The following is an 18319-nucleotide window of genomic DNA, read 5'->3' on the forward strand; positions in this document are numbered from 1 at the left end:
AGATGAGAAGCATCTGCATCAAAATACCAGTAAACAGTAACATATCTAGTTAGCTGTACAAAAACAATATAAAAAGAATCACAATGAGGGTGGAACAGGGTACACATAAAGACAGAGCCTGTGGAATCTGGAAGCTCCATCCTTGGAGACATTGAAAGCAGTACGAAACTCCAAGCAATCTGATCTACCTTTGAAGCTGGCTCTGCTTTGAGAAAGAGGGTGGATTAGCTGACCTTCAGAGATCTGTTCCAGCCTGAGTTATTCTGTGTGAGAACAACAGAAGAGTAGTGAATAGACTGAAGAGATGGAATAATCATTTCACACTTTGTGTGTGAAGAAATCCTCAGGTTTTTAATGTAGCTGGATGTACAATATGGGCTCTTAGAAGGTACTTTCACATCCAAAAGTGCAGTAAGTATCTAGTGTTATTTCCAGAAGTGTTTATACACAAGCCTCAGCAATGGAGGTGAGCTTGCCCAAACAAGCAGTTTAGCAGTCTGGTCCTTTATAAAATCCTAGTCAGTACTATATATGTCCTAAAGAATGTTAATCACCTTTGAAATCTAACTTCAAGATACCAAGATATGTGGATCCAAACTGGAAACTAAAGGAAACTGATGACAAAACTAGACATAAATAACAATTTAATAGATATATTTCCTAAAAAATTCTCTCTATTCATGCTTCAGTGGTCAATAATTAGTAAGAGAAGTATAAATAGGTTGGAATTCTTTTATCATAGTTGAAAGCAATATATTTCTGGAAATCTCAGCTCTTTCAAGAATAATAGATTTTTTTTTTTTTAATGAATATGAAACATTCCTAAATTAGTGACCACACCCAAATTTCAGAGTCTCTTGCCTCTCTGGAAAAGACTAAATAGGCTAACAATATGGGATCTGGATAAATCCTTCCTCAAGATTAGATTCACTTAATATTTGACATCAGAGACATGTTCAATGGGCCATGTGAGTAGATCAAAATCCCAGACGTTATCAGGGTTTTGGAAGTTTAGAGAAAGGAAGCATGATGACAGTGCCAGGAGTGTGCTGTAACAGAATGTTCGATTTTCCAGGTTACTTTACGCTGCCCTTCTTCCAAGGAAAGAACAGATGCAGGAGAAGACCTGCACTTCTAAAGACACTTTTGCTGGTAAATAATACTTTACATATGTGTGCTGCCAACCAAAATACATGTTCTGAAGTTTCAATGTCCAACGGCTAAAAGTATAAACCAGAGACCAGATTCCTGACTATGCCAAATAAGACAGTAAGGATCACAACTTCAGTGTAGAATCTTCTGAAACAGCATTCATGCAGTTAAAAGGAATTTAGGGGCTGCTCTAATATTTTCCAGCTGCTCGCAGCCATCACAGCTTGGTCATATACTAAGTAATTATTAACACAAGGTAAATGTAGGAGAAATGGTGATTGGAAGCATATCTGGTTGGAATATAATCTGCTCTTTTTGTAAACTGAAGATTCAAGTTCTTTCAAATTAAACATTAAAAAAACCCCAAAAAACTACCATTTCTAATCTTTAGGAACCACTGGTAGAGTTTTACTGCAAGTTTACAGCAAGTTTTACTGCTGAATATTCAAAAATATGTATTTCTCAGAGGTATCCTGTAAAATAAAAAGGTCTCTAAGTAATAATAACACCAGGAAAACTTAGTGGCACATGATCTTAATCAAACTAGCAAGCATAGGTGTAGCAAAATGCTCTCTTAACACATTCTGTATCAACACAATCAAAGCTGCTTATTTAGGTAACAAAAGGATAATTTTCTGATGTTAACATCTCCTGCCTTTAACAAGTCAAGAATCAGCATGTGACTCCAGCTGAACAAGGAACTTCTCACCAAACCATGGTAAATAAAGAATATTTGCTTTTCAAAGGTTTACCTAAGTACATAGAATCATTTAGGTTAGAAAAGACTATTAAAATCATAAAGCTCAACATTAGCCCAGTACTGCGAAGTCCACCACTAAACCATGTCCCTAAATCCCTCCTCTACACATCTTTTAACTACCTCCTGGGATGCTGACTCAACCACTTCCCTTGGTAGCCAGCTAAGGGAAAGGAGAAATGCATGAAAAATACTTTAGTAGAACACAAGCTTTCTAACTGAGGATAATACTCTCTTAGTATCAATGTGTATTTCATTTCACTTTTTCCAATTTTAGCTTGGTTTGTGCTCAAGTACATTTATGCATCACTCAAACAGAAACAAAACAGGTAATAATGTTGCACATCATTATGGAGTGCAAACTCAGTTATGATGGACCCCAAGCATCCTAAAGCCTCCTCAAGAATTGGAAATAGATTTGTCTTTTACTTTTCAGGAAATGAAAGTAAAGAGCTTTCTGATCTTAGATATGCTTGGCACTGGTAAATAGAGTAGTCACTGAGGGACTACTCACATAATTAAGGTTGTAGAATCAGGCTTGTAATTCTTAATTTTAAAAAATCCCTTTCTGGATTCAGACCAAATAAGCAGAATTTGGCCTGTTTTCTATTAAAAATGTGAAAGTATGAACTCAAACATGTTTTTCAGGATAAAAAAGATTCTGTAAAGGAGTATTTCTTTTTAATATTGTGCCATGTGTGAAATTCTGCATTTAACATGAATATTTGTACTAATGTAGTGGGAGGACAGCATTTACTAGCTCCAGGAAAATTCATTACTTTTCTACACTGATCATATTCCTGGTCCACAGCTACACTTTAAGCCATGCTTTGGCAAGAAATACAGCCAGCATGACACTTTGTCCCATTTTCCTCTACTGTACATGAAGTAGATTGATTTTGCATGTCTTCAGTCTACTTAGAGAAAACAGTTTAGTCTTGGTTGATGTTTTTCTGAGGACTCATTTTCTTGACTGCCAGCTCATAGCAGCTGGGATCTACAAAATTTCCAACTGCCTGGAGAAGGAAGGGATTAATGCTGCTTTTCCTTGTTGTCCAGTGTGACTTAGCATGGATAGGCCCTTAGCTCTACAAAACTGTTCTGAGTTACCTATACAAAATGCTGGCCTGTTAGTCAATACTTAAGACCAGTGTGAATTGGGAACTGCCCTATGTGCTTAAAGCTGAGTGAAGTGGTCGTGGCTGTCGAGGCTGTCATTGATCTGGGCTTTACACACTTTTTGTCTTAACCCTTCATAGGAAAATCAGTGAATTTTGACAGCACGTAAACCTACATCATTATCCTTTCTGTGAGCTGAAATCTGGCCATGCTTTTTAAGCAAGTTTTGCAGCAAGAAAAGAGACTCAACTCACTTCCACAAAGGTTGAATTCTGTTGTTAGAACAACTCCTTCCCAGAAGACAGACAGGTCTTCTCGTAGTAAACTTAACTTGGCAATAATTTTAGAACATCTCAGCATAGACAGCGATGGAGTATGTCCCTAAATACACACACCTGAGCAACAAAGCAGTGAGGACACAGTTGTATCAACAGAGCTCGCATTTGCCTTGGGCTACCCCAACTATGAAGACAAACAGGACATCGTAAAGCACGATGAGTACAGGATGGTCAGTGCCGAGCTCAGTTCCTCTGTGTTACAGCTAAGCTCTTCCTAGTTCCACAAATAATTCCGCTTGAGTTGCCATTCAGATCAAAGAACTACTTCACACAACTCAGAGACTCCTGTTGTGAAAACAGATGTATATTTTTTCTTCTCCATAGACTAGTTATCTATTTGCACTATATTTGACTGTGACTTCATTCATCTTGTCATTAGTACATGCACTCTCAGTGTCTCCCGCCTTCATGCAGCCCAGAAGACCCTTTACAGTGACTTGGGGCAGACAGTTCAAAGAGAGAAGCTACTGCATGTAATGCACAAATGTAAAGTATAAAGAGAAGATAGAGGGAATTCTGGAGGAACAGCAGCAATGCTGAAATATGAGCAGTAGTAAGGAGCTGTGAGAAGCTCAAAGGTAATATAACACATGAAAGCATAAACATTACTTAAGAGGAGAAGAAGATAATAAAACAGTGAGGAGAACTGTGCAAACAAAGGTTTTGAAAATTTCAGTTGTCTTAGGTTTAAAACCTCCCAACCCATCAATGATAGCTCTCATATGAGACATACCATCAGTATTACAGTACTCATACAAGCTATAATACTATACTAGGTTGAGTATAATTATTTTTTTCCTTCTTTCTATGGTATCTGTGAAGCAACTATTTTAATATCTGTGAGACAGTGCTATTCCCATTTTATTGATAAGGAACTGTGTCACAGAGAGACAAGAGCAGACAGATGTGAGCAAGGCAGGGAACTGAGAACAAATCTCCCATAATTATTCTAATCAATCTAACCATCATTATCGTCTTGCCCCAAATCCAATATCCTTGCCCTCATTTAAAATATTTCCCACAGATTACCTTATGAAGTTTAGGCTGTTCTGGCATCTATTTTTCCCCTGGCTTTTATTGATCTTCCAAGTTTCTTGCCAGGAAAAGAACAAGGCATCAAGATGAGAAAGCAAAGTGCAATGGAGTAAAAGAGCCAGAAACTGTGGAAGAAGCAGAGGGCAGTCTTGAGAGGCTTCCAAGATACTGTGCATTTTGAAAGCGTGGAAATGAAATACAATAATTAAACAATGCAAAGTGAGTTTTTTCCAGTGCTACCTTGTTTCCTTTCACATGGGTTACCACATTTCACATGAAGATATTAGCTCAGTCCCTCTCAGACCTGGTTAGAAATTATAGAAATATTTCAGAAGTTATGCAAAGCTTTACAACTTATGAAGGTCAGACATAAATGCACCATTGTCTGATATTTTAAACTTAAGATAAAATAATGAGTAGGCCTTCTTCATCTAGAGTGATTCAAGAGTATGCAGCCTATGTTAAGCAAGATACGACATTACATAAACCAGTGATCCCCTCTACATTCAAATCTTATATGAGTGTGCAATAAGTAAACTGAATAGTATCTGGCACTGTACAATTCCCACAACTTGATATTGCAGCATTTTTCTGCATAGGCTCTGTCCAAGTTAATACATAACATTAACATTCTTCTGAGTGGTGAAGAGATTAACCTGCCCAGTTGTTACTGGGATGTGTCGAGAGGGGCATCCGTAACTCAAATAACTGGTAGGTTTAATTTCTGAATAGGCTGAATTCTGGGGTTGTACCCATGCAACATCCCAGAAGTCTGGTTTCATCTAGCAGAAACTATCTGGATTCAAGACTAATGATCAGATAAAGTATGACCACCAATGGAGAAAAAAACGCAGAAATGCCTAAGTAGAAGCAGACATGATATGGATCCAACAGGAATAGAAAGGTTTGCCTGGAGTAGCATCAGGTCTTGAGTATCAGTCATGGGTGCATTGCTTCTGTCTCCTATACTTAGATTTAAGTCCAAATTTTGAGCAAAGAAATGAAGCTCATGCAAGGTTGTCCTAGAGTGAGCAGAGGCTCTGCTCTCAAATTTACAATGTCATTTACAAATGTGAAGAGAGTTCTATCAGTTCCCGACTGCACAAAGGAAAATGAAGCAGCAGACAGGAAAAACAGGGGAAGAGCCAACATTTCATAGCAGTATTTGGAACAGGAGTGCAAAGAAACAAATGATAGATGGTTGGAGGTACAGAAACTGAAAACACAGCTTGACAATGGAATTCTGGCTGAAGAGCCAGTGGGAATGAGAAAGATGTACACAAGCCTGGGGATCCAGCCCTGGAGGAATGAGGGATGAAGACATACAGACTGTATGAAGGTACTCAGGACAGGAGGTAAAGAACAAGTACCTAGACTATGCTTATGGTGAAAAAAAAGAACATGGAACAAGAAGCCAGTGGGGCAGTGATAAATAGAACTGTTGTCCTTAGGACACAGAACTGGATTACACTCAAGGGTTTTAACAGATAGTGAAGAGGGGTAGGAAAGGTCACTGAGAACTGAGTAGAGAATCAATAATGACTGAAAACGCCTTATGGGTCTTCTGGAAATCAAATTTCAGTTTCTCATGATTCCTGTGCCATCAGTAAATATCTGTGTAGTCTGATGGTGGTGAAAATAGGTGTCTCACATCTTACTCCTTCAGCAGTAGTTTTTTGCAGAATATTATTCCATGCAACTTGTTTAATAAAAAAATGGTACAACATGGTGTGGAGGATTTTAAGGTTCCAACCATCTCAGAATTCAGACAGGGGTTGAGACATTCTCTGAAGTTTCTAGTTTTAAATGCTAAGTGAGTACTCATTATCTTTCCCTCTGTCTCTCTATTTCTGTCTCTCTTTCTCACACAGACACATTTTCAAAATAAGTTTTTTAACATGACCAGATCCAGAACAAAGGTGCCAAAAGTGCCAGGTTGCCTATACAACCAAATTTTCCCTCATCTTGTGAATGGGCATGGAGACTAATGGCATGACTCATATCTATCATTTCCAGAACACACCTGCCTTATACAGTGCACAAGATGGCCTTGCTGCAAGGATGAATCAGAACTGTGTACTGAAGATGGCTCATCTGGTAAAGAATTTTGAAAAAATGCACTAAAAAATGGGACTACAACAAGAACAAGAATAGTTAAAGTAACTGGATGTCAGTCTAGAAAGCAGGATTCTATCTTTTCTTGACATAAAATTTCCATTACAGTAATTCAAACCAGCTTTTCCACAGGTGGTCACTGAAAGTATACTCTTCATTTTCCACGTGACTCACTGAGATGAGGCATTTGAATTTGCAGAAGAGATGAATGTTCAGACATAGCTGGAGACCGGAAGACCTGAGCTGGAAAACTTCCATGTGACAGTAATGAGTCAAGGCTTTTGGACCTCAGCAGCTCAGGATGGTCCTGTAGATTAGTGGCACCTTTTAAACACAGTATTCTGGGTCATGGTTCCCCAGCCATAAAGTGGAAATCATACTGTCTTCCAATCTCAGAGGCCTACAGCAGTGCTAATTTAATGTTTTCTCATCACTTAGGCACTATAGTGATCCTAGGAAAATCCCAACAGGAAATTAATAGTAATTACTAACTATGTCTCCAGAGCAGGGCTTAAATATTCTGTTGTAAACAAGGTGTGAGGCCACCTTGTTTACAACAGAATATTTAAGGACTCTGAACAATGTCATGGAAACAAAATATGGAACAGCTGCTCATTAAGTGACTATCTTATATTCTGTGAATGGGATGAGGAAGAGATTTTGTAAGAAAAAACAATATGTGATCATGTAATTAAAGAAGTCTTCACAATGCATATGCATGGAGGAGATTAAATTAACTTGCCTTAACAAAGTTAATTCTGGTGCATATTGGCTTTAGAGTGTTTGGACCCCTTAATGTAGATTTTACACACACAATATGAAATAACTGAAGATCCTGCTGAGATCTGATTAAAGGACATATATTAGCCATCCGTATTTTATTCACCCAGTTCAAAACAGAATTTACTTTCAACTATTCGAAATGCAATGCTGGAATGAGTTATAACAACTGGAATATAGGAGTGACTATTTCATTACCAATTATTCCTATTTTCTACAGAAAGTTTGGATTTTAGCCAAAAACTTCCTTTAGCATCATAAATGGCAGAAGAAGCAGGTTAGAGACCATCTTCTATGTAATACGCTACAGCACAGTAGTTCCTGCAGCCTACCATTGTCACTTAAATTAATTAAAGTACATTAATTCATGACAAAATTTATGAATGATTCTCACAAGAGTACATTCAACTTCCATTAACTTCAAGAGATGTGGAGCCAACACATGGCTATTTTTATCAGTCCTGCTCAAATACATACAAGTGTAAGCCAAATCAAACCCTTGCCTCCATTTTTTCATATGGATGTGACTTTCTCTTCGTCAAAACCACAGGCTCCTTGTGTACATATGGGTAGATATAGATGTATCTGTATATCTATCTGACCAATTAAGTGGCTTTCATTTGAAATATTCTGTCCTCTAAGAATGACTGTGTCTCTTACACCAGCATATTTAATCAAAGATCATATTTTGTAGTATGAGTTCATTCTTTACTTTCTCTTGGACTCAAAGATATTGATGCCTTAGGTTTTAACTTCTATGTTTTTCAAATCCTGTACTGTCTAGTGTAATTTCTGAAGCTTCTTGTAGCCTGTTAACTACTGTTCTCTCATGATAGTTAGACATAACAAGCCTCTCCAAGCTTGCTCTCCAAGGACACCCAGATTGTCCTAGGCCCAAAATGTGTAAACTAACACCTTAAGAAGGGGGGTAAACTTGGGGTAGTTACATCATTAGCTGGGGTTGTAATTGGAGAATTAATCCTGACATGCAAATGGACCAAACTTTAAAAAGTGTGAAGAACTCATGGCTCAGGGTCTATCTTGGGTGCAGCCTTTTAACTTCCAGGGTGTACCTTGAAAGCCCTTCAAATAAATACCTACCTTTATTCCCTTATTCTTGTCTAGTCTGTGATTTTAGGCGGCTATCTCAGGCATCAATATGACACATCACATTCATAATATACAGCTACATATTTAATGTATTATTTATATATATTATTTAAGGTAGAACCTCAGTTTTAAAGATGCTTCCTGGTTTTGTTTCTGTGTGTACTGCCTGGCTTACCAGAGCTAAGTTATGTGTCTTGATGATGAATAGACAGACCGCATAGAAGATTTCACTTTTCTAATCTGTTATATAAAGAACACAGAGCCAGCTCAGTGGGTACTTCAGAATGTATACCGTACACATTTGTAAACCTCAGAAGGTTAAGTTCCTGCCACTCCTGTGTCATTTAACATACCTTACCTCTTAAATTTTAGATTCCTTAGCTTTGCATTCATAAACAAATTTTAAGACAAAGTGCTTGTTACCATCAAAACAGTTTTTCACCCTGAAAATTTTAGCACATGGGCACTTCTTTGGGTGCCTACAAACTACAGCAATCATAATTCCAGTCCTAATTGTCAAACTATTGCAATTATAATTCCTCTGTCTCAGCTCTAGACCTCGTTGTTCCCTCAGGACGGGGAGAAGAGGGGCAGGAACCATTCTCTTCTCTTTGGTGACCAGTAACAGGACTCAAGGGAATGGCATGGAGCTGTGACAGGGGAGGTTTAGGTTGGATATTCTCAAAAGGTTCTGGAACACTGAAACAAGCACTGGAACAGGCTCCCCAGAGAAGTGGTCACAGCACCAAGCCTGAGAGAGCTCAAGAATTTGGACAATGCTCTCAGACACATGGTGTGACTCTTGGGATGGTCCTGAATTGGACTTCCACGATCCTTGTGGGTTGCTATCAAACCAGAATACACTGATTCAATGATAATTACTATCCCTTATCTTTTAGAAACTTTTAGATATCTGACACAGTATACAATCAGCAGCAGATATGGAAAGGTCTACAGTACCAGAAGGATTTCAAAATTAAATACAATATTTAAAATGCAAATAAAATTTCTCAGCTGCATTTTGGATCCTTTTCACCCCTGACTCCATATCAATATCAGATATATATTTTATTGCATTGATCTTATTCTCCATACCAAGCAGAGAGTATTGACTATTTCAGCGCCTCTCACAATTTCACACAGCATTTTGCAAGTTCAAGTTCATTTAGTACAGTCCTGGTATTGCTGTCTTTAAAGTTAAATGAAATTGCTTGATTTGGATCTTATTTGATCTATAGCAAATAGTTTTCAGGTTGATCAAACAAGCATGTTCCATAGCTATGAGTCTACTTTTACCTTTAACAGTAAGGTCATGGATTCATAGGAAGACTTGGCTTGGAAAGGACCTTAAAGATCATTTCATTCCTAACCCCGTGCCATAGGCAGGGTTGCCACCCACCAGACCAGGTTACTCAGAGCCTCATTCAACCTGGCCTTGAACATCTCCAGGGATGCGGCATCCATCGCTACTCTGAGCAACCTGGTCAGCAATACAGTGACTTTACATAAAGTAATTTAACACCACTTGCACTTGAAGATAAAGTGATTTTAGAACACTAGAACTTACAAAGAAATTTTTGTTTTTGTTTACGCATTTGAAATTACCATAAATGAGGACACCTTAATACTATGACCCTGAAAGACACAGGAAACAAGGTAGATAGTTAATCAATATTTGCGTGTGATTCAACTTAATTTCATGTTTTTGTCTGTGGAATACATTGTAATTCTGCTCCCACTTCCTTTTGAAAACCATGCCACCTATTTAAGTAGCAAAATACAGGTTTTGGCCAAAGTGCCTCACTACCTGAACACAGCTGATCTGTTTCAAGGCAAAAACTGGAACACTGGTCTTCTACTCTTAAGTTTCTTGCTTAATCTCAGACAGTTCTACGTACTCTATTTCTGAAGCCTGAGGGGTTTTTGTTTTTATATACTGAAGTACATTTGAGATTATTTTTGGCATCTTTACAGTGGGTCATGAAACAGCATGTTTTGGCACCTGCTTGCCTCACTAGCAATCTGCTTACTCCAGGCTGTCATCCTTGTGCTACTCCTGGGTATGCATCTGACAAAAGTCTTGCAGGTTTGCTTGGATCTGGAGTTTTGCAAACAATGGGAGAAGAGCAGCATATGAAAAAGCTTCATTGGTGTTTAGGTGACTATTTATTTGTTGATTTTGTATTTTAAATATATAATAAATAATGTTGTTCATTCTTTAATATTCCATTATATTGATTATGGTTGATACATCAAGCAAACACAACCAAAATGAAATGAAGATCCTTTCAGCAAAACTCATTTGTTAGCACTTGAAAATATTCACTGTGGAGACTTTCAGGTATATTTGCACTAACAACCTCATCTACTGGGGCATTTGGTGAAACTCTGGCACAAACAGTTATGATTATAATGGAGGAACGATTTAAATTAGTCTACTACCCTAAATTAAATGCATAGCTTCTCTTTCTCCTCGAAGAGATTTCTGAATGAGAAAAAAGTATCTGGTGCTAAAATGGCCCACAAGAACTAACCAAAACCATGGCAAAACCACGTACATACAGATTATTAGCAGAGACTAGTAAAAAAATTATGCCACCGTGGAACCAGTGGAATCACTGATGATATACGTATACAAATTACCTATTCAAAAAGTTTAGTCTATCCAATCAACACACCTTAAAAATAAGTTAGGAGAAGGAGGGGTGTAATAATTTTTTTTTAATTTATCACCTCATGGCTACGACTATGAACATGCACCCCAGTGCAGTGAAACCACAAGTTCTAAAGAAAAGCATGCTTCCTGAAGAGTAGGATTTTTTTCCTCTTGACTCTGAACTCTGACTTAGTTCCTATAGACATAAAGTTCATTTCACTTAACTTCAGATATTTGCAATATATGCATCAACATCTAAGCTGATCCCTAGGTTTCCTTTATTCTCTCTAGTAAGGCATGTGCTATTGTACAGTCTGATTCATCTGACCTACTTAGATGTCTACCTTCCAAGGAGATGAATCATGCCCTAAAAGTGTCTATTTCTCTCCACTGACTGTAAAGGCAGCCTAGCCAAAGATAATTTCGATAGAAAAGACATTACATTAGGACAGATAAATTTCACCCCAGAAGCTATGAAAGGAGTAAAACAGGAGTGAATGCTATTTTCAGCAATATTTAACTTCTGTATGATTTTGAAATAGAAATCCATCCACAAGGTCATGTGGGGACAATACTACTGAGAGCTGCTGAGCAGCACAGACTGGTCTCTCCCAAACCACAGGGGAGAGACTCCCTCATGAAATGTGCAAGGTGACCATGAAATGCTAGTATCTACTCCCTCTACACCTTCCCAAAAATGTATTCAGAAGAGAGTGCACTGCTTTCTTTAAATGTTGTTTGCAATAACATTAATACAGAGTCAAAAACTGTACTTGTATTTGTACACAGAAAGGACTGCTGAACTTAGAAGAATATGCTCATAGCTTTGTCCCCCTGCCACATTTTTACAAACTCTTTTTAAAACAGTTTCTTCCTAGCTTTGATTGGCTAGGAAATGAATACCTTCTCTTGGCTTTAGCTACTTACTGCATAAGAATCTTTATAGTTTTTATCACATTCCTTTCCTTGACATCTTCAGTGCACCGAAGATGAATGAAGTGCAGTACAAATGTACTTCAGCATCTCTTCTGTCTCAGTATGTGAAAGTCTTTTTTTTGTATGTAGACTTGTTAATAAAAGCTTTATTTCTACTGTATAAGAAGCATAGGTCTGACCTAACTAAACCATGACCCAAACCCTACTTGATCAACAGAGTCTTTCTCTGAACTTCACTTGGCTTTCAAATTAGTCTTCTGCCTTCCTTGGCTTGAAAAGGAATACTTCAGTTAGAGCTATACATAGTCATTCATCTGCAGTGGAAGAAGGCAAAATCTGCCTATGGGTGCTAAGATTTCTTCTGCCCACCAAAAATTAGTACCTCGTATTCTTAAGGACAAATGAATCATTTAAGATGACATAACAAAGCTAAAAATCAGTAGCTAGAAACTAATCAAAATAAAGCTACATGATAACCCTTCCTCAGAAAATGTTAAAATAGGAGAAAATAAGGGATTCAACATTAAGAAGATGTAATTATCTAGCAAAATTATTTTTTACCTCTTCTAATCAAATTACTCCAATACTTCTAAATGTTTGCTGCAAAACCAATCAGCTCTATCATCATCAGATTTCTCTTAAAAACATTTTTACTTATGTGGTGTAGTCCCCTTGATCTGGGATTGAGATTTATACACATAGCTGTGAGTGCAGTGAAGAGAGACAATGATCTTTCTTAGGGGGTTTAATTTGATTTTATAACCCAACCAATTTTCAGGATGATTTAGGGATTAGATATGCTGGCAGGCTGAGCTATGTATCCAGTAAAACACAAGAATTTTTTTTTTCTAATTCTTACTGGTGATATGCCCCTGCCCCGGCATTTTTACCTTTAATGTCACGTGTTCTCTTTGGCGTGCTAGCATCAGCAGCAGCCCATGATCAATCACAGTGTGCTGGGCCATGCAATAAAACAGCCATGCCTGCTCACAGGAGCAGAGATGCTGCCTAGAAACCACAATTTAAAGATCCTACTGCCTCACTTTTGAAACCATTTCAGTCTGGAAAGAGACAAAGAAAAAGAAGTACAATTTTATGTGATGATTCCTACTACTTACATTTATAGTGACAATTTATAAACTGCAAATTTAGCAACATGTGACACTTTGATTGATGAATTTTGCTTTTTCAGAAGGTTGTACTAGGAAGACTTACACTACCAAGAGCTAACATGAACTCGTCACCATGACAGTATCTTTGTAATATTCCACCTGAACTAACATCAGGCATTACTTTGCTTTGTGCATCTCTGCCATTCCATCAATACCCTCACATAAAACGAGTATGGCAGAGAAGTATACAGAACTCACTTCAGATAATGATGGGAGTGAGGATTTCTGACTACTCAATTATTTAAGAGGGGTAACTAAGATGCCAGAAACAAGGAAGAACACATGATTCTGCCTCAACAGCAGAGGAAGTACGGCCACAATCCCTGATCCTTAGGTCTTGCTGAATCTTGGTCAATACTTAGCTAAGTACCTTGGAGAAAATTTGTGGCACAGGCAAAACCTGAACTCATCTTTCCCAACTCTAAGCTAATTCTCTAATTAATGGGCCAGACTTTTTTCATTCCCTGAGGCACCATAGAACAAGCCAAAATAACATAAAGCTGGCTAAGAAAAAATGTTGCATACCAGATATTCCTACATTGCCTAACTAAGGTTGCTTTACTATGTTTTTTCACTACCACAAGGCAAACTGAATATAGAAGCAAGTATAAAATCCCTAATCTGTGATACTGTCCTCTACAGGTCTGCATGCTGTAAAGGACCAGAACATCCCTTCAAGATGTAAAGTAACTATAATAAAAATGCTCAAGATGCTGCACCTTTCATTGTGTACATAATTTATTACAAGATGAAGCTAAATATAAGGCCCAGAATGATGTTTCTGTGTGTTATCAGCTGAAGTGAGCAATCTTCATAAAGACCATTCACACAGAAAAGTGAGTTTACATGGGCTTTTCTAGAATTAGTTTCTAAATTTCAAACTGACTTAATCATCTACAGTATGTACAACTGTTTGTATGTCGGCCATGTCAGGTCTCTGGAATGTCAAGACAGTCATTAACAAAAACGTGTGGCCCTGATAATCTCTGCAGATAAAAAAATCAAGCTTTAGATACATTTTATCTAAAAGAAAACGGCGAAAAGAAAATGGGAAAAATCACATCACCAAGTTTTAAGATTAGGCCCTTTCAGCACTGCAAGAGTCAATATCTGAAATTCTGTTTGCAAAATACCAAATATAAGAAGGTAAATATTTCAATTTAGACTCTGGCGCTGCTGGTAACTTCTTATGAGTTTTCTCTCTCTTTGTGTTGGGGCAGGACTGATTTATTTTTTCACTCCTAAGCTCATGTTCCTTAATCGTCTTGTTTTGTAGAAGACTCTACAACAGAAAGATCCTTTCAGGAATCCATTTAAATTCCTCATGTACATTCCCTCACATCTCAAACTTCAAAACTATTTTCTTTAGCAGCCTACCAGAAAGCACTACACAGATTCCTCACGATCCCAACTACAGCACAAGAAGTTCTATGAGCTCAACCTGAGCTGAGAATCCATTCATTCATGCATTGCATATTTTCATCCCACCTTCACATATTCTTTTATTACCTTCTTCTTACACTTCCATTTCAAATTACTACTCCTTTCCACTGTGACATACTGTGTCTCATCAACTCCTTGAAGTACATTGGCAAAACATAAATCAGAGGTAAATTTTCTTCTATATCTAATCCAAATTTTCCCTATAATAAGTTAATTACTGTCTAATGCAATTAACTGATTCATCCTTCATCTTATTTTAGTATAGAATTTCTGAGTTTAACTACATTTATAACTACTGTCCATCAACATCAAAGGAACCAAGTCAATAGACCAATATAATGTATATATGTCTCTATCTTATAAATTATTCAGGTTTCAACTGAACTTCTTGAGTTTCCTTTGAAGAGTGGGACCTATGATTATTAGCAGAATTTACTCTACTAATAAAATAAAAGTATTTTGGTGTTCTTTTGGGTTAACATAGGGGATATGCAGGAAAATCATAGCACAGTTGTGTCCTGTGATATTAGCTCATAAAGGTCTGTGATGTCCCTCAACAGCTGCTCAGCATGGAATCTGATACCAGCCTTCTGAATTTCTGGGCAATGTATAGATTTTCCAAATAAAAATTCAGCAGAAAAAAAATGATTCAAGAAAAAATCCCTGTGATGAACACCAAGGGAATGCCATCTATTCTCTCCATATTCCATATACATGGAATGCAAATATATCCAGCATTTTAAACAAGTTTGCAAGCAATGCTTAAGAAAAATGCATTCCTCAATACTAAAATGGGTTTTATCATTACGAGCCTCTGAATTCAGTTCATCCACTTCATTTTGTACACTTACACACTCAATTTATACACTCATTTGTTTTTTATGCCAGCATATGAGAACTACTCTGATTTCCTGGAGACAGTAGGATGACAATAGGGAAATTCACACTTTATGAACAAATATATGTAGAGTGAAAGAAATATCAAGTTTTCCAACCTATCCATCCTGCACATCTGACTCTACTGTTACTGTTTAATGAAATAAAATTTCCTATTTATTTACAATTAATTAGCACTACCTTTTTGATTTCACAGTAAAAAGAATTCTAGTGCATCCAGGTCCAAAAGGATTCAGGCACTCGTTCCTGTTCTTTGTAACTTCAGCAGCAAGAATAATATATGCATCATCTAATTTGACTGCAAATGACTCTTTTAGCATGAATTGTCTGTTTAAAGATAATGCACAGCAGAACCTTAACTGCATCCCAGAAGTCATGCAGCACCAGGCAGATATGATCACAGTGGTTACCAGGGGTAGCAAATGGGAAAAGCACTACAGGAAATGAACTCTTGTCAATAATCTCAAGAGAGTGCTATATTTAGGTCAATTGTACCTGAAATCGTTTGGTGGGGTAATTGCTCTTTGGTACAGACTCTGCTCTCTGAGCCTGTCAGAGTGCTTGTACGTCCTCTGGATTGGATTCACCAATTTTCTTCCAGACTCATTTTCTAAAAAATAAAAACAAACAAACAAAAAAAAACTTTAATGAAGGATAGCAAGCTTACCAGGACACAGAAAATCACTCACATGTTATTTTAGATTTTAAAAATATGCTTTCAATGAATGCATTTAATACAAACACATGCTTCAATATCCAACTGATTGCCTCAATTTTCTAGAATAGAAATTTACTCAATTATTCAGATTTTTAATTTGGCCCTCCAAAGACTTCCCAGATCTACTGAATATGTAAGGTGATTTAGAGCGCTTTTGCTGATCAGTTAATAGTCAATGCAAAATCAGAATTGTTCTTAGATCCTATAATGCATCCCAGTGCAACATTATTCTGACTTTAATTCAGGTTGAGCCCTCATCTGATAATAGGGCTTACTGTTTAATAATTTAAGATGGATCATTTACGTATACTAAGGAATGTGATAAACTCAGTTTTAGGAATCCAATCTAATGAGACACATACTGACCTTTTACATCAGTTAGCTGGATTAATACAGATAGCAGAAAACAGCACCTAGTCATTCTGTCTTATGATTTCTTAGAAGAAATATTTTGCTTTGATAGCACAAAGTCTCCAGCAGAACTATTCCTTCTTCACATTAAAGAGTCAGTACTAACCAGATGAATTTTCAACTAAGGAAAAGCCTTCTTTATCAGCTATTCAGCATGCATTTACCTTCTACAGACAGAGACAGCATCATATCTGTAGTCATTGCTCAGTGCTTGTTGTTAGCATCTACTGTAATTAAAGAAAATGTCATGATGCAACTATACTGCTGAAGAATACACATGTACTTTTTATTTTAAAAAAAAATTACAAAGGGAATAAGATACACTATTGAAAGCTACAGTAGGTGCATCAGTTATTTTAGCTATTGTTTCTTGTGAAGAACTTCAAATTCAAAGATACTCATTAAACTGAGTAGATGGCAATAGCAGACGAAGTGTTAATGGGGCAGCAGTGGAGTGTGTCAGGAAAATGAAGGGACCCTGAGGGGCTCACCATGCTGTTTATGCTCAGCTAAATTCACCAGCATTACCATAAATCCTCTAAAAGATACTGTACTCAGTTCCTTATTTGCTACTTTTCAGGCAAGGAAATATTCTGTAAGATTGGAAAACGGTATTATTTTCTATTAAACAAACTTTTCATGTAAATACACTACATATTTACATGCAATTACTATTACTTATTTTTTTACAATTTTATAAAAACAAAGAGAGGGTCTTTTAATCTTCAAAATAATGTGTGAATTTATGTGAAAATTTCCGAAATCATACACAGGAACAGAGCCTTTAAACAAAAGAATCATCATTTCTCTCATAAAATTATTTTATAATTTAAAGACAGAGTTTCAATATTAATTTCTCACATGCATAATTCAACTGGCTAAAATAAAATTATGCATAAACCAAATAACTCTTCATGAGAGTTCAAATGTCTTGATTTCTAGTTAGGTTGTTTTTTTTTTTATTTTAAGGTGGCATTCTGAGGGAGTAAATTAATCTTAGGAAATATATATAAACCATTCATACCAAAAATTTCCTCGTTAAAAAGAAGCATGTTATATACGGTTCTGCATGCATCCTTATGGTGACCTTACTGTGCCTCTGATCTTAGAACAAAACTTTTCCTACATAAGGATAGGTAGATTTATTGTTAAGGAGGAAGAGGCTGTAACACGCTGTGTAACTTCAATTATACACACAGCTTCAGGTAAGAAATCATTATCTACAGAAGAAAGGTCCTAGCAAAACTGTGAAAGGCTTCATGGATTCTCCTCCTCCAGCAGTGTTGGGGGGTGCCTTGCGATCGCCCACGCGGGGCCGGCGCCGCGGGGCCGGGCTGCAGCACCACGGACAGCGGCCGCCGATGGCCGCAGCAGCGACACGCACCGCGCGCGCTCTCCAGGTCCGCGCTGCTCAACTTAAGACATGTCCAAAGATCAGAGTAATGGGTGAGCTTTTTTCCAGTCTTCTCCCAATGCCACCTTGTTGAGGTCTACCTACGACTTTTAATTCTTGGAAACAATGAGAAATAACAGATCTAAAAATGAATTGGTTTTTGAAACACGTCAAGACAAACCTTGGGCTCTGACAATGCTGGCTTCCACTATGTGCTCTTGACCTTCTACTTCAAAGTCAAAGATCTGATATCCAATAGCAGTCACGTGTTTTCGGGGAATACTGTT

At 37.3% G+C, this 18319-nt stretch overlaps 1 protein-coding gene across 17 annotated transcripts in view; it reads right to left on the reverse strand.

Moving 5' to 3' along the window:
• MYT1L (myelin transcription factor 1 like) overlaps positions 1-18319 on the reverse strand; it is a 320395-nt gene that overhangs the window by 218713 nt on the left and 83363 nt on the right. For 15 of the 17 annotated variants that reach the window (XM_017745019.1, XM_017745030.1, XM_017745028.1 and 12 more), the window contains exons 2-3: positions 16006-16120; positions 4396-4526 (exon numbers count right to left, since the gene is read on the reverse strand). In XM_017745019.1, coding sequence (XP_017600508.1) covers positions 4396-4422 — 27 coding nt within the window. In that variant the 5' untranslated portion in view covers positions 4423-4526; positions 16006-16120. The remainder of the gene's footprint in view (positions 1-4395; positions 4527-16005; positions 16121-18319) is intronic. The other 2 variants (XM_017745023.1, XM_017745024.1) reach the window with 1 other exon arrangement.

The sequence above is a fragment of the Corvus brachyrhynchos genome, unplaced genomic scaffold (genome assembly GCF_000691975.1).
Source record: "Corvus brachyrhynchos isolate BGI_N302 unplaced genomic scaffold, ASM69197v1 scaffold116, whole genome shotgun sequence".
In the NCBI taxonomy this organism is placed as follows: domain Eukaryota; kingdom Metazoa; phylum Chordata; class Aves; order Passeriformes; family Corvidae; genus Corvus; species Corvus brachyrhynchos.